Source organism: Larus michahellis, chromosome 2 (assembly GCF_964199755.1).
Source record: "Larus michahellis chromosome 2, bLarMic1.1, whole genome shotgun sequence".
Taxonomy (NCBI): Eukaryota; Metazoa; Chordata; class Aves; order Charadriiformes; family Laridae; genus Larus; species Larus michahellis.
In genome coordinates, this window is record NC_133897.1 from 23,297,454 (window position 1) to 23,312,922 (window position 15,469).

Below are 15,469 nucleotides of genomic sequence, written 5' to 3' on the forward strand. Positions count from 1 at the left end.
CCAATTTCCAGCTTAAAATTAATTATGTGCCATGGTGTCTTTAAAATTGGAAGCTTTTTTCCCCCCCCTCCATTTGTGAAAAGAGAAAAGGAATGAGAAACAAAAGTTCTGCTAAAAATAATTATGTGCTTTTCCCCATTCAAAGAACTGGAAAAGTTAAATTTTTCCTTAACACAGGAACAACATTAAATCATGATTTCAAAACTTCTCCTGTCTTTTCTGCCCAGTCCTCGCTTGTTCATTGCGTTCGAGGATCTTTTGCCCATTTTTAAGTCACCGTATTTCCAGCATTCTGTCTTTTTAAATTCTTTTCTTTTTTTTCCTCCTCTCTCACCTCTTCTCCCACCAATATTCCACCTCGTCAGCAACACTATGACTGGCGTTTTTACTCTTTTGGAAGGTGGTAAACCACGATGTTACTGATGTGCTGCTAGTGAGAGCTGAAACAGAGACTGGCAAACGGGTCAAAGTATACAGTTGGCTGAAAACCTGAGTGATTAACACTGAGAGAATGACAACCAGTCACTGTATTGCCTCCAAAATCCAGTTATAGCAATATAAATGCTGTTATTTATCCCATGTGTTACGAAGTTGTACAGGCTGCAGCAATGTAGACGTGCTCTTCATGTCTAGAGTGTCTTGGAGCTGAGATTGTAGGGTAAACTTTACAAAGTTTCAGACCTTTATTCTGTTGCTAAAGAGTAAGGAGGAGCTGCGCCATTTAATGAGGCAGAAGATGAATTGGGCAGGTAGGAAGAGAAACTGATGCTTGGAGCAAAGGAGCAAGGGATTGTTTTGTGCCATGAATATTGCAGCTCATTGCCCTTCCCTCAGAGGAGCTGTAGGGATCTTTGCTGCTTTTCCAAGGTGTGACCCACAGGCATGGTATATAAATGCTTTATATTGCAGTTCTAGACTTTCAGGGACATTCTGGAGACTCTTGCCTCTTAAGCTGGCAGAAAGAGAAAAAAATTACTAGTTTAAAGCTTGTGAAATTATTTGATAGTAAAAAGTGCTATGTAAGTGGGAAGTTATTATTATAGCAGGTATGTGCTGGTGGTGATAAAGAGCCTGAAATGCTGAGTTTTGCTGGCAGTTTTCCATTTTTATTCTAGAGCAAGCCCTGTGCACATTCTCCTGAGGGGTTTAAAAACTGATAGTTATTTTGGTAGCATTAAAGTGTCCAAAGGCAAAAGGGATCCTCCTTTTCTTTTGCATTTCCTGTTGTTGTTTTCTTTTTATTTGTTTCTTTCTTGAACATAAGCTGCCAAGTAGGAATATCTCCTTTTTTCACTCCTGCTGCTCAGTTTTCCTTCTAATTCAAACAGCTTTGTTCTTGAAGTAGGTATTTAGTTTTAGCAAGTAACCAGTGGGGCTGCACCTGTCTCTCTGTTCTGACATTTTACCTATTGTCTCCTTACTATCTCAACACTTGTGTCCTTGCTGTTGTCCTTTAGATATCTGCCAAAAATTAGAAGATACTTATACTTTGTCAGTGCCTCGACTGTGCATAATAATTCCACCTTAGCCACTGCAGTTAACATAGAAGGTCACTGCGTACCTGACAAGTACTATAGGCAAAAAAACCCTTCCAGGTGTTATTTGTCAGCAAGGCTCATACACTATAAGTGAGTTTCCTACAACACTAAGTTATTATAATGGTTGTGGTGCAGGTGGCAGACAACAACAGGACAAAGCGTGTTTCATTCACTATTCTCAGCGCTGTAATTATTGTCTTGTCCACATATTTTTATAGTTCATTTTATCTGAGCTTTTTTATCTTAATAATAAAACCCTTTTAGCTTCAGTGAATATGTGCTGTAAGCTCCTGGGTGCCAGTGGAAATATATGTATTGTCCCAGCTCTTTAAAACGGAACAGTGGAGGACTGTCTGGGTTACAGCAGAGCCATGAAATGATACCCTGATGGCCTTCTGGATGATTCCTTTGGAGGAGTGAGTCCCCAAGGCTCCTTTAAAGCAGGAAATGCTAAAATAGGCTTTCTGAGAGGAAAACAAAGCTTTCTGGGCTGTAAACCCAGCTGCAGCAAGTCCCAGAGCTTCACTCTGAGTCTTTAAAAAAATTAATCTGTGGGAATATTGCCTGTGTTCAAATAGAGTTTATTTCATGGAAGCCTTATATTGGTGTGAGCAGATGTGGCGGCTGCGTTGCAGAGCTGTCGCTGTTGTGAGCTCCTGTTCCCCAGGACACGCTGCTGGGTTGTCTCTGCCACTCGCCATGCTGTGCCAGTGCTGGCCAGGATGAGTTCTGACGGTCCGTAGTGTCTTTGTAAGTCACAAGAGGAGCAAAACTGGATGCAGAGAGTGAGCAGAGATGGTGTTCTGCCTTCTAAAGACCTCTAAGTGGTGTTTTTCTGGGTGAGCTGGTGAGCTTAGATGCGTCCAAGGAAGAGTGATTCCTTCCAGTAGCCAGCAGTGGACAGACAACCATGTTCTTGCATTGTAATTGGTGTTTTTACCCTGGGTGCAGCTTCTGTTAAATGTATAAGAAGGTCCTTACAGTTTCTGGCAGTGAGTGCCTGTGTTTTTCATGAGGCCTCAGAACTAGCTTTATGGATGATGCTTTGATTTTTCTCCTTACCAAATGTTTCCCTGTAACTTGCTAATAACTTGTCAGTCCATGCGATTTCTTTCCAAGCTGATGGTAATTTTTCTTTTCATTTCTGACTCTGATCTTCTTCTTATCAATGTCTTTAGGCTAGAATTTGCTTTTTCTATATTTTTTTTCTCATAGATAATGATAGCCTAAGTAACTCTTCATGCTCTCTTATCCTATTAATTCTTGGATTTTTCCGTAAGTCCCAGCGTCTAAGAGTTATTTATTGTTTAGCCTTAAGGAATACAACTAGATGAGTGATTCAACATCAGCATGGGCTATTTCGGTCCTGTGCTTCTATCCCATCCTCCCGCAACGTGCACTCCCTGTCCTGCCCTGTGCTGGTACTGACACTTGCCTGACCCCACAGTGAGCCAATTTAGGTAGCAGCTTCAGCAAGAAAGTAGTTCCATTTTCTCTGGCTGCAGTTCCAAGGCTGATAATACAACATACCAGCAGGCAGCTGCCAAAATAGGAAGGCCTTCTTCCCACTTTCTCCGCTCCCATCACTCCTTGCTTATACTGGCTGTGGTGTTTGATGGAGTCTTTTCTGAAGAAAATGTATATGCATATTTTTTTCTTTCTGGTTTGGTTTTTTTGCCTTAGTAGTGAATTAAAGTGGCCTGTGAAGGCATTTAACAAGTGCAAATGCTGGCAAAAACAAAAGAGAGGTGGACTCAAGTAAGTATCAGCAGTGGCACGAGAGAGAGAACAGATGTGGAGTTGGACTGAAAGGAGGAGGAATGTACTGCACCAGGTCGGATCAGCTACAGCTGCAATCAACTCGTTTTTCTCTTCTCCCAGTTCTGCCCATTCATTCCTGCTCTCTTGAGTTGTGCAAGGGCTCAGTAAAATCAGTTTAGTCACAGTCATCTGGTTCCTTTAAGAGTTTGCTAAGTCTGCAGAATCAAAATCGTACATGTTGTCACAGGTGCAAACTTGAGCCAAAGACCAATTCTAATGCAGAATTCCTCTAAAAAGTTTCATTTCTTCTTCCATGTGGAAATGGGACATGATTTTACTCAGAGGTAGATAAACAAGTTAACTTTAGCAGTTGCAGTAGTTTTATGAAGCAAACAAAAAAAGGGTTGTATTTTCTCAAATGTTTACCATAAGGCTGTGGTACTAAAAACGTGTTGAACACAGAGAGAAGGAAGCATTCGCGTTGTTGACTTCCGCTGCTGCAAGTCACCACAGCCGTTTTTATATTCCTTTTTATCCATTCTCATGCTCCATTTAAAAACAAGTGAGGTTTCTTGCCATCCTAACTCTTGTAAAACTGTACAAAATACACACTTCTAAATTCCAGCTTAAATAAACTCATGATCATTTGAATTTGGCCAACACTAAGCCATTTTTGCTAAAATAATGCAAGGTAGTTCCTTTCTAGAGACATGAGTCCCATAGAATTTGTAGTCATGGCATCCATAACATCCCTTCTTCCCATTCCACCAGTTTGCCTTATAAGTCAGAGTTATTGTTTTAAAAAAACCTATATTAGGATCCAAGCACAAGTGGGAGAAATATTAACATTGAACCTGTAAGGGAAGAAGTGTCTCCATTCTTTTGACTTACATGTTCTGAAGTATTTCACAAATGGACAAATTTAAATCTCTTGAAAGGGTTTAAAAGGAGCAGAAAGTTCTTTGGTTACATGTACCAAGGTAGCCAAAGTGCTGGTTGATGTAAAACAACAGATTGTTTTATTTAACAGATAATTTGAAGGACAGCTTACATCTGTAAATATTGGTCTATGGTATTAGATGATTGAATTGAGCTTTGGGGACTCTATAAGGTAAATGAAAGAAAAGGCATAAGAAGTGTAATGTTTCATTTTGGCTTGCAAGAGCCACATTTCAAAACATTTTTGAAGTTTAAAACACCAAACAGAGGAGATTTTTTTGTATTATTTTGGACTTTTGCACTTGAGATGATTTCTAATAATTTCAAGATATTTAAGGTCAAATATTTAAGTTTGAAACCAGTGTACTTTTGAAAGTTTCTGAAAAGAAAAGTTCATTAGGACATCGCTATTAAGAAGCAATGTTTAATAGGTCATGCTAATTAAATGAGGATAGTGCTGTTACAAATTACAAAAATGAAATAGGTCACAGAGTTCTAAAAGCAATCTATTATATATGCATCATGCACATTATTATTAATAAATGCATCATTTGAATGTTTTAGAGACTGTTTCTAAATATACATACATATATATTCTAGTGTTTGATGTTGTTGCTTTTTTTAGATATGCAGAAGATTATTATCTTCACATAGTCAGAAAACTGCAGAACTGCACCTGGATAAGGAGACCAGAAGAATCTACAAAATTCAGGTAATTTTCATTGTCTCATTTAGAAAAACTGTTTACCCTAGATTCATCTAACAAGCCATAAATTTAAATCTACCCTTTTGAAAAGATAATTTTGTATTGTTTTTAGACTGCTTTCGTGGCTGTACATTTCTGTTAATCTTTTGATGCTGGGCCTTCCTGTTTATTTGAATTGAACTGTGGAAACTGAGTAGGATAAAAGAACTACACAAATGAAGTAATTTTACCTGTCTCCACTATAATGAATAGTTAACTAACTTACGTAGAATAAGTTGAAATATTCCTGACACAAAACCTACAGTATTAAAAAAAAAATCAGTAATGTGATTTTGTCCATCTGAACTGGTGCTCTGGTAACAGACTGTGTAATGAAGCTGGGTATTCCTTACCTCAAGACTATTGCTTCTATTAAAGAAGTGCCCAAGGCACTCATTAGGTTTGATGCTGCATGTCGTGGCCCCTGAGCGTGTAGGCATGTGATTACACCTGTCCTTGTTGGGCATGGCACATAAGTACATGCTCAGTAGGGACAGTGATCCCTGAAAAGCTTCCACTCTCATTTGGAAATGCACCACGCTGGGTGTAGAGAACAGCTTCACTGCGCCAACCCTATTTTCTCCAGGAGGAAATACTCTCTTGAATTACATTATTACATGGATCAGAATTAAAGATTCTGTCATGATCATTAAAACTAAATAAACTGACCTACCTTCCAACTCTTTGGAGTTATCTAGCATTGAAAACTTAATATCGGCATGCTCAGCATGATACCCTTGGCAGAAGTAGTTTTGGGCAGTAGGGGGGTAATGCTCCCTGTGCGACATAAGTTGCTGTGTTTGCTGTGTATCATAACTGACTAGTAGTGTTTCCCAAAGCAGAGGTAGGAAAATACAGAGAGATAAGGTTTAAGAAACTTTCAATTAACTCAGGCTGGCTTTAGCTGTGCACAGAGATCCCAGAGCATGATAAGGAGCTGTTCTGTTTCAGAACAGGCAGGTGTCTTGTACAGTTGACAAGAGATGAAACTGCTTTCATCTGCTCTTCACCCTGCTACATTTTTGGTTTTTGTTTTCCTGTCTTCTTAAACTTACCTTCTGAAAGGACCAGCCACCACTTACCAGAAATTTGCTGCTTCTGCTGTGCTAGGTGTACGAGTCAGTGTCAGAGTAACCACTCCTTGTTCCAGCTTGACTTCTTCATTTATTGCTTCTGCATTCTCCCTTCCACTGGGCCAATTTCTTCTCCATCTTCTAGGCCTATGGGAATCAAACATGACACCCTCTATCTAAGCTCTCATGGGAGGCTGTTGGACTTTAAGTACAAGATGCTTACTGTTCTTCTTGCTGTCGTTGCCTTCCAGCAAGGAGTGTGGGTCATAAGTAGTCAAGGTGGGTTATACAAGGTCACAAGGTGGGTGGAAATAATAAAAAGTGAAAACTGTGGGGTGCACTAGGCCAGTTAGAAAATGTGGACTGTCTGTACATTGAGCTGAGCTTGATAGCTTTAATTTAGCTCAAACACCAAGCGGAAAAAAATCTGTTGAAACCCATGGTTCAGCACAGGCTGGACAAACTCTTTTTACTTAATTTGCATTGAAGGGCTGTGCTGTTATGGGTTCATTGCCTTTTAACATCCAAACTAGCTAGAGTATTAGCTAGTTCATATGTATACAACCCATGCTGCAATTCTGATGATAGTACTGCACATTCTTCTGTCTCTGTGAAATTTGATCTGCTTTGATATAATCCAAAAATTCCATTGATATGACCAAGGACTGGTGCTTTTGTTTAGGGCATTGTGGACGATTATTTTACAAAAGATGTGTGCTTTTGCATAATTCTTTTCTTTCTTTTTCTGTCCACTCAAACTCCCCTCTGTTGCTTTCTTGAAACAGGACGTTAAAATTTTACAGTTGTCCTTGCTCCCAGACCGTACTAGAGACTTTCAAGGCTCTTAGCAGTTGGTCAATAGAGGCTTTAAAAAAAAATTAAAAAAAGAGAAAACAAAATTCAGTATAAAATTTACTGACTAAATCTATATATACTCCATGCTTACAGCACTCCCAAACTTATTTATCAGACTTAAGCACAAGAGCCTGGAACTAGCTTTGCAAGGACACTCTAGCTGAGAAATGATGCATTGACAGAGCTTCATAGGGAACAAAGCTTCTAGAAATGTGGTGGAATAAATGAATTAATAATCCCTTGGCAGTGCATCTCTTCCTTTTTCTAACTTTGCCTAGTGTTAGTAATGCATAATAATTGTGCAATACAAATATTATTCAGTTCTAAAAATCTCATTAAGAGATAAACACACCCATTTTGCAGAAGAGGAAATTAATCTCAGAGGAGCTGTGCAGCAGGGATTGGGTAATACAGCGAGACACCTGCAGGAGGAGAGCTTGAAGCTGCCTGTGTCATATTCACCTGCCAGTGCCACCAGAAGCCTGCCTGCTGACTAGACTGCAGAGAAGCTGCTTGACTTCTTTCCCTGTTTGCCCATCTGTTAAATGGAGTGAACGCTTACATGCTTCTCAGACGTGGTGTCAGTTGTACGATATCTCTGTATTATCTTGACATTCTGAAGAACAGGCATGCATATTTATAACGGATTTAATGTCTTACGCTTCAGGGCATAAACTAACCTCTAATTAATAAGGTTCAACAGCAGCTTCCCGTGGGGTAGTGAATTTCTCAGAGAAGCTGTCTTGTGTTTTGCTTTGCAGCTTTTGCTGTTGGCTACCATCATACTGGTAGTGGAGTGAATTAATATGTGGTCTGAGCCAGTAACTCTTATGTTCCTAGAAGACGGCAGTGTGTGCCAATGAGTACACATCAATCTCTTTGTAAGCCACACTCCCAGCAGATCCAGGCCAAATAAAAGAATTTGAATTAGAAGTGAAGTGCAGGAAATAAATACTTGTCTTTGTATTTGGCAAAAGGGTTACAGCTGACAGCCATGCGTGGCACAAACCACGGCGTGTTTGCCTACCCATTGTATAAAAAGCAGAGTGCGGGATTCTAGGTTGACTCTCTACTACCTACCTCAGCTTTGCCATGCGGCTGTGCAAACTGTGACCATTTGTTGTCAGAGACCTGCCCTTTTCCTTTTCCATATGGCTTCCTCTAAAGCTGCGCTGCTGTGCACACTCACATGCACTTGGCTAGATTGCTGTCTGGCAGCGGTCAGTGGTTCTTGACAGCAACATGATGTTTAACCGTGTGTTTCTCAAAATCAAGAAGAATCATGAGGCAAGTACAAGCCATGATGTTCTCTTTAATACCTCCCATATCCACAGTCAATCTTCTCTGGTTGACTTTTGTCCAGCCTGTGTTGGGGAACCAGTCTGCTGGCCCTTCACTTGCATCAGTACTGCCAGATTTGGGCTGCCCTCGGAGGAGCAAGTGCAAGCACGTGGTTCATTGATCTTACAATCTAGTGAGGATTTATTGTGCCCCACATTAATGTTTGTCAGCCGTTGCTCAAGAGGTTTTATCTAATTTCGCAACAGATGCTAGCAAAGGTGATGTACCTACACCAGAAGTGGTGTAAATGGTGGTTTAGGGAAAGTTTTTTCCAATGTTTACTGGTACTGACATATAGAGAACTATTTAAGTATTTTTTATTCAGACCTCTCCTTTATGAAATTCATCTGTGCTTCTCTTATTCTTTTTTTTTTTATTTCTCTTGCTCTTTATGGCTCTACAATCACCTAGTATCTCCATATTATCCCTTTGTTTCTAAGATCACCCGAATTCTTCCTCCCTTTTCAGATTTACATCAGCTCTAACTTGTTTTAGACAAAGCAAGTCCGCGGATTTCTTGATTATAAGAGAGGATTGGTACAAACTTGGAAAGGGAGAGGAAATAATCTCGCAGCTTCCTGGAAGCGTCATTCTTAAAGCTCTAGGAAAAAAAAGCCATGCTGGGTAGCTTCCTCTGCAAAGGCTCTTCTAGCTACAGTCATTAGAGACTCAGGTTCCCTAGGTAACCTGAATATTAATTATTATATTAGTATTCTTCAAAGGTTTTCCACTTAAAAGAAATGTTTCATTAGTGCAACAAATTACAGAGCCCAATTGGGTACAAGCTTTAATTGTTTTTTACACCTCCACATCTCTTTGTTTTACAGACTTTTAAGCTTGATTTATTCTCATTTGGGCTATACACCCATGGTGGCAAATAATCTGCAGGTCTTCCAAATAGTTGCAACTCCTGTTTCTGCTGGAAGCTGACAAATAGTGACCTGGGCGGGGGGGTGGGGTGGTGGGGGGAAGGAGGGTGTGGAGAAAGGCTGAGCAGATGCTGTGTTTCAGAGAAGCCTCTGGGCATTGTATTTCTGGGCTGTCTCGCTGGGCGTGGAGCCTGGCAAAGCAACGCAACAGTTCTTCAGGAGTGGCATTGTACTAGAATAGCCCTGTGTGAGCAGTGGCTACTGGGCCCCCTCCCCAGGGAAATACCATTCCTGATAAACCTTATTTGCATCTGATAATGAAGGGAGAAGGAAATCCCTAGGTGTAAAATAGAGTTTTAAAACCCCTGATGTTACACTGCAGTTTAGCTGGCACACTGCTCCACCCCACCAAAATATTTTTAACTTTTTTTAAAAGAAAACATTACTACTTTAAAAAAAGAACCCTGGGTCTTGAGTAGAATAGTTAAAACCCATTTTCCTACTCCTGTAATTTCCCCTTCTGCTTTTTATTCCACTCAACCTCTGTTACCCTTTTCCCACTTTAGTATCTCTTCTGAAAAGTGTGTGCTAAACATTCCCGCAGATTATAAAATTCCACTCCTTCTTGAAGAGATTAATTTGTAGCATGCTACACTTTAACATATATAACAGTATTGCTTAACACATCTGTGTACTGCAATGACCACGGTTAAAAAACAAATAAAATACCCTACAATGTCAATTTTTGCTTACATAAGCTCACACCACCACATAATCAATAGCTTTTGTAACACTAAACAGATCAATAGTTCTACTGTACTCTCTGAAATCTTCCATTCCAGTATACAAGAAATATGCAGAACTCTGAGATTACAGTGTGATTTAAGAGTACATTTGCTGCATAGGCTTAATAGATAAAATGTAAAATTAAGAGCATATATTCAGAGACATATTTCCATTTCGGAAGAGAAAAAGCCTGGGTAGAGAGATAATAATTGGTGACAGTTTGGAGAAATGGTTGAATCTTTTAATTGCTGTACAGACTATATACTTTCCTAAAGGTTGGAGGATTCCTATAAAGGGAACCTAATTTTGGATCAGGCTGAGTTAATTATATCTCCATGGCGGACTCTTTAAATAGTCTTTGGTTTGAAAATTTTATTACATTTTTTACATATTTAGCCTTGATTTCAGATTCAACCCTGTTGGCTTTCATTGTCTTAGACATTTATGATGTTATTTCATTTATAGACAGTTCAAGGACTGTCATTGTAACTTTCCCCTTCAACATATTCCATTTCAGATATCAGATTTAACCACTCTTTTCTAAAAGATAGGAATATGTCATAATATGCCTCATTGCACTTTGATGCTATTGACTTGGATTGACAAGAGCCAGGAGAAACCTGTACCATTGTCTAGAGCCCCCAGTGCAGTACAGTAAGATAATTGCTTGCTCATTATAAAATGGATGTGGACAGCGGACATAGATAAAAGGTAGTTTGTAGCTGCACCCTTGAAATTTTGCTGTTATATAGTGGAATTTTTTGTGGGTTCTCCTCTGTACTGTCATGGCAGTCTCTTCAATATGAAACCTCAAAGCCTGTGTTGTCTTCACATGTACAGTACAAGAGCTCACATGAACTAATGATTACAAATACTCAAGCTAGGTGAGCTATTAAAACAAGCTATTAGGCAAGCATAGACTTTTTCTAGTTATTAGTAATCCACGCCATGGACTTTTGTTGCTTGGAATACTTTGCCCTTTCTTCAAATCATACTACAGACTGTGCTGTGAAATAGACTTAGCATCAGGCTTACAGGATTTACAGCTTTAAATATTTGCTAGTCTTACCTTGTGTTTGGTTATCTCTTTTATGTGGTGTTTATGTGTGTTGGGTAACTGAAGATCCACAAAGAGATATGTCTGTGTAAGCATTGCTGCTGTGGATAATGTGCAAGTGCTTTGTAACAGCACTGATATGATATTCTTTTTGCAAAGAAACATTTGCTTGTACAGATATTTGTAAATGGTGACTTAGAATCAAATTAACCTAGACCATTGATGAAAGAAGTTTGGCCAGATATCTATTAAAAATCTGCAGTTGTTGAAATTCTGCACCTTGCCTAGGCAACCCGTTTCATTGTGCTTCCTAATACTGAACTTAAGCTTCCTTTAGTGCAAATTAAGATGATTTTCCTCACCTTTCCCACCATGGCCTTAGAGGACAGTTGAGTATCTACTATTTAGAACAATGTTTTACATGTTTTGATACTTCTGCAGTGTCCATCCCCATCCAGTTTTCTCCTCAATTTAGTTCAGTGTATAATGACAGGGAAATATTTCACACTATCCTCAGCAATGATGAAAGCCCTCTGACCCCAGGTCTGCCGGCACTGGCGTCACACTGAACTGTAGTCTTCATAAAAGAAATACTATTAAATTCACAGTTTTGTCAGATTCTGCTACGGTTCATGTCCCCATAAGGCTACTGCAACCCCTTGAGATCACGGTTAGCTGTGTTGGCCCAGTGGTGCAGCTCTGGGCTGGAGCAGACAATTCCAGTGGCATACTCTCTTTCCTGTCCCCCAAAGTAAGAGGCTGTGTAAAGTTTTGGTGCAGAACCATGTGCCTTTTCATACCAGATGTCAGGTATCCGATACTCAGCCATCTCCATAAGAGCAGGGCTCCATCATGCATCATGGTTACTTGGGAAGGCAAACACCGTAACTCTGAATGTCCCCCCCCTTCCTTCTTCCCCCAGCTTTATATACTCAGCATGGCTTCATATGGCATGGAATATCCCTTTGGTCAGTTGGGGTCCGCTGTCCTGGCTGTGTCTCTTCCCAACTTTTTGTGCACCCCCAACCTTCTCACTGGTGGGGTGGTGTGAGGAGCAGAAAAGGCCTTGACTGCTTAGCAACAACCAAAAAAACACCCAGTGTTTTACCAACACTATTTTCATCCCAAATCCAAAACATAGCATTATACCAGCTGGTAGTAAGAAAGTCAACTCTGTCCCAGCCAAAACCATGACATTTGGGTACTTTGACTCCAGCTTCCTTTGCTCTGGACTTCTAATGCTGTGACTTGATCATGAAAACACATTGTTCTAGGGTAACCCCCAAGTTGAGCAGCTCTGTTAAGAACTGGAACTTGAACCTTTTTACCATAAGCTACATCCATGTTCTTACACATATCTGAGGTGGATGCTTATTCTGTATAGTAACATCCCATCTTCCAAGAGCTGCCCCCATATCTCAGCGTTTTCTCCCGGTCAGAACAGGCAACGTGGATCACATTCTACCCTTCCAAAGAAAATGCAGAGTTTGACTTTAAGGTAGTACCGTTTGGTGCTGTTAAGATTCTGACCCTTGTCTCGTATCCCACCATCTGGTTAGGAGCTTCTTTGTACGGTAGGTTTTAACAATTTCTCTCTCCCCAGGTGACAAGATACACGAGTTAAAATGTTGTCCTGGCTTTGCAACACCATACATATAGCGCTTGTTAAAAGAATTGGCTTGTATGACACATGTTGTGATCTTACGAAGTACATGCTCTTTAGAGCGTCATTACCTCATGACAGAGACCACATATGACATTAATACTACGATGACGATTGCGGTAATAGATTGCTTGAACTGCCCAGTCTCTACCTCTTCCTCATTGTTTGCTGTCAGTTGTAGAGGTACCATGTGCTTGTACAAAATCCGATATGGGTTACATACAGGTCACTGACTATGTTGTCCGTGGATATTGCTGTCTGCAGGTTATGTGCATTCCCACTGGAGCTCTGTACGTGGATGCTTGGGCACGGTGGGATTTTGTGTCATGATTTGATCTAAGTGAGAGGTTTCTATTATTACCTCCAAATTTTTAGTACATATGCTCTTAGGTAACATAAGAATATATATCATTAGGCAGTATGTGTTCTCTGGTTCTCACTGTGTTTCTGAACTAGCCAAGCTCTGTTTTACTTCCTCAGTGGACCCATAATATTAATTTAAACTATTGTTTTCTTATTAATTCTAATACCTGTTTTTCTTCCAGACTGTTTATGCTTTTATTTAAACTTTCATTCTTGTGGAACAAGTAATAAAAAGCAAAAACACATTATCTGTTTTAATAAATGTTATCTATGATCAGTTTGCATTTTCAGGTTCTGGTAGCCATCACACACAAAACAGCTGTTTTACTAAAGTTGGGCAAGAATACACTAGCATTATTCCTTCTCCTCTGAATGTCCCATGGTTGACACAAATAATATTTAACCTGCTTCGTTTAGCTTTAAGAAAAATATGAATGAAATCAAAATTACGGTTTCTGTGATTCCTCATCTCCATGTGATTGCCAGGAAGCAGTGAGGGACAGCTGCTCCCTAATAACCTGGCCAGCAGAGCAGGGACCAGCAGCCAGGACCATCGCACCCCAGGGAATGGGGCAGCCCTGGCCCTGGGGACGGGATGGCACAGCTGGAGACTGATCCTGCTGTCATGTCTCTGGGGCAGGGGCTGATGGCCTTGAGGGGCTGAAATGAGGGCACACCCAGGGGGCTGGGCAGGGGTAGTGAGGCTTGGTGGTGCCCTCGGGGGCCTGACAGTGATATCGGAATCCTCTTTAGTACTGCAGTACAGTTTAAGGTTAGAAAGAGCTGGTTACAGGAAAAAGTGTACAAGAAAGAAAAGCAAGTGGACTCTAGTCAAGAGTGGTTCAATAATATCCAGTGTTCCTAGACTTAATCATTTGACTCTCCTGCCTCATTGCTTCATTTGTATTTTTCCATATGTTTAAAATAGGACACTGTATACAGTTGAGCAATTGTTTTCACCATATGTGCACCTCATGACCCAAAAGAGCATAGTCTCAGTTCCATCCCCACCTTTATACCTAGTGGTTTTCATTGACCACAGACTCCCCCCCTTCCCCTTAAGGCTTTGAGCAAGGCAGTGGGAATCACTGTGTTCAGGGAGCAGAGCTGAATATGGCCTGTGGAAATCTGAACCCTACTGTTTCTTCCCATTAACGTTTCCTGGTAACTCTCCTACTATGATTATTTCAGATCTGTGCCATCACAGCACTCAGTCATTCCCACACATCTGGAAACTTTGAGGAGTTTCAGAGCTCAGTATTCAACATGGGTTAATATATACCCGTAAGCCATCTGACAATTGAAATGGTGCTCTTTCGTTTGTTTTTTTATGTAAGAATCAAACCAACCTTCCCAACTTTTTTTTCACCCGTTTTGATCATTATTTCAAGAGAAGTGAGATTGGGAGTTATCCCAGACCCGTTCGCTCTCTTCCCTGTCTTCCAGGAAACATAATCCCTGGGTTCTTCCATGTGCTAGGCTACGTCTCATCTCCATTAGAAATAAAATCATATTATTATTAGAATATTTGCTCTGTGTACATCGTTGATAAAGCTGAATGAAGCAACTTCTCTTACCTGTTAAAGTCAGCTTACTTTCAGCCAGAATTTGGCCTGTATTGTTTAACTAGTTCCAATGGTTTGGTTTACCATACTCACTGAAAAACAATGAAATAAAGCTTTTCTACTCCTCTGGCTCTAACTGTAAATATTTATTTGTATTTTTTTTCATAATTAACCTTCAGTGTTAGGACAGGAATTATCTTTTCCCTGCTGTGTTATCATCTTCAAAATTCCAAGCAATTCTGTTATCAATTAATTTTATTCTCTAAATGGTTAGTAGTTCTCTTAGTATCTCAGCTAATCAGATAGCTATGTCCCACAAATTGATAAATAATGGCTGCCCATGAATATTTCAGCCTTACAATCTGAAAATCAGATCCAGTGGCTGCAGAGAGAACACTGATCCCTAAACCAAAAAGAATTATAACTTTTCGAGTCTGATGCGGCTTTTCATTGCATTTCACTGTTAACAATAAAGGGTGTTTACACACATGATATAAGTTCAGAGGTAACAGGAATTGTAAGATGGGTGATAGCCTTCACTCCTGCATGAAGTTTGAGTGAATCTCTTGCACTCGATTATCTATTTAAGGACTTCTGCTGGGTGTTTTGAGGAGCAGCTAGGCTGTCTGTCTCTACCACAAAGATATCCATCTTCTTTATTTGCAAGTTGTAATGTAATTTGTTTAACATCTGTGATATTGTGCACAGGAAAACTGTGCTGAACAGTTACAGAAAAGAATTATTAATTAATTGGCTTGCAAACATCTAGCTGTTCACTAAGTACTATAGCCAGTACTTCCCATCACCATTCCTTTTATCTCCTTGGTTCATTCTTTCTACTGCCTTCTAGTTTCTTACAATCACTCGTTCTATGTTGATTGAAATCACATTGTTAATTCTTTGGGGACTGAAGT

General features: G+C 40.0%; 1 protein-coding gene across 2 annotated transcripts in view; it reads left to right on the plus strand.

Moving 5' to 3' along the window:
* ST8SIA6 (ST8 alpha-N-acetyl-neuraminide alpha-2,8-sialyltransferase 6) overlaps positions 1–15,469 on the plus strand; it is a 39,497-nt gene that overhangs the window by 11,652 nt on the left and 12,376 nt on the right. For both annotated transcript variants that reach the window (XM_074574543.1, XM_074574544.1), the window contains exon 4: positions 4,864–4,950. In XM_074574543.1, the coding sequence (XP_074430644.1) occupies positions 4,864–4,950 (87 nt within the window). The remainder of the gene's footprint in view (positions 1–4,863; positions 4,951–15,469) is intronic.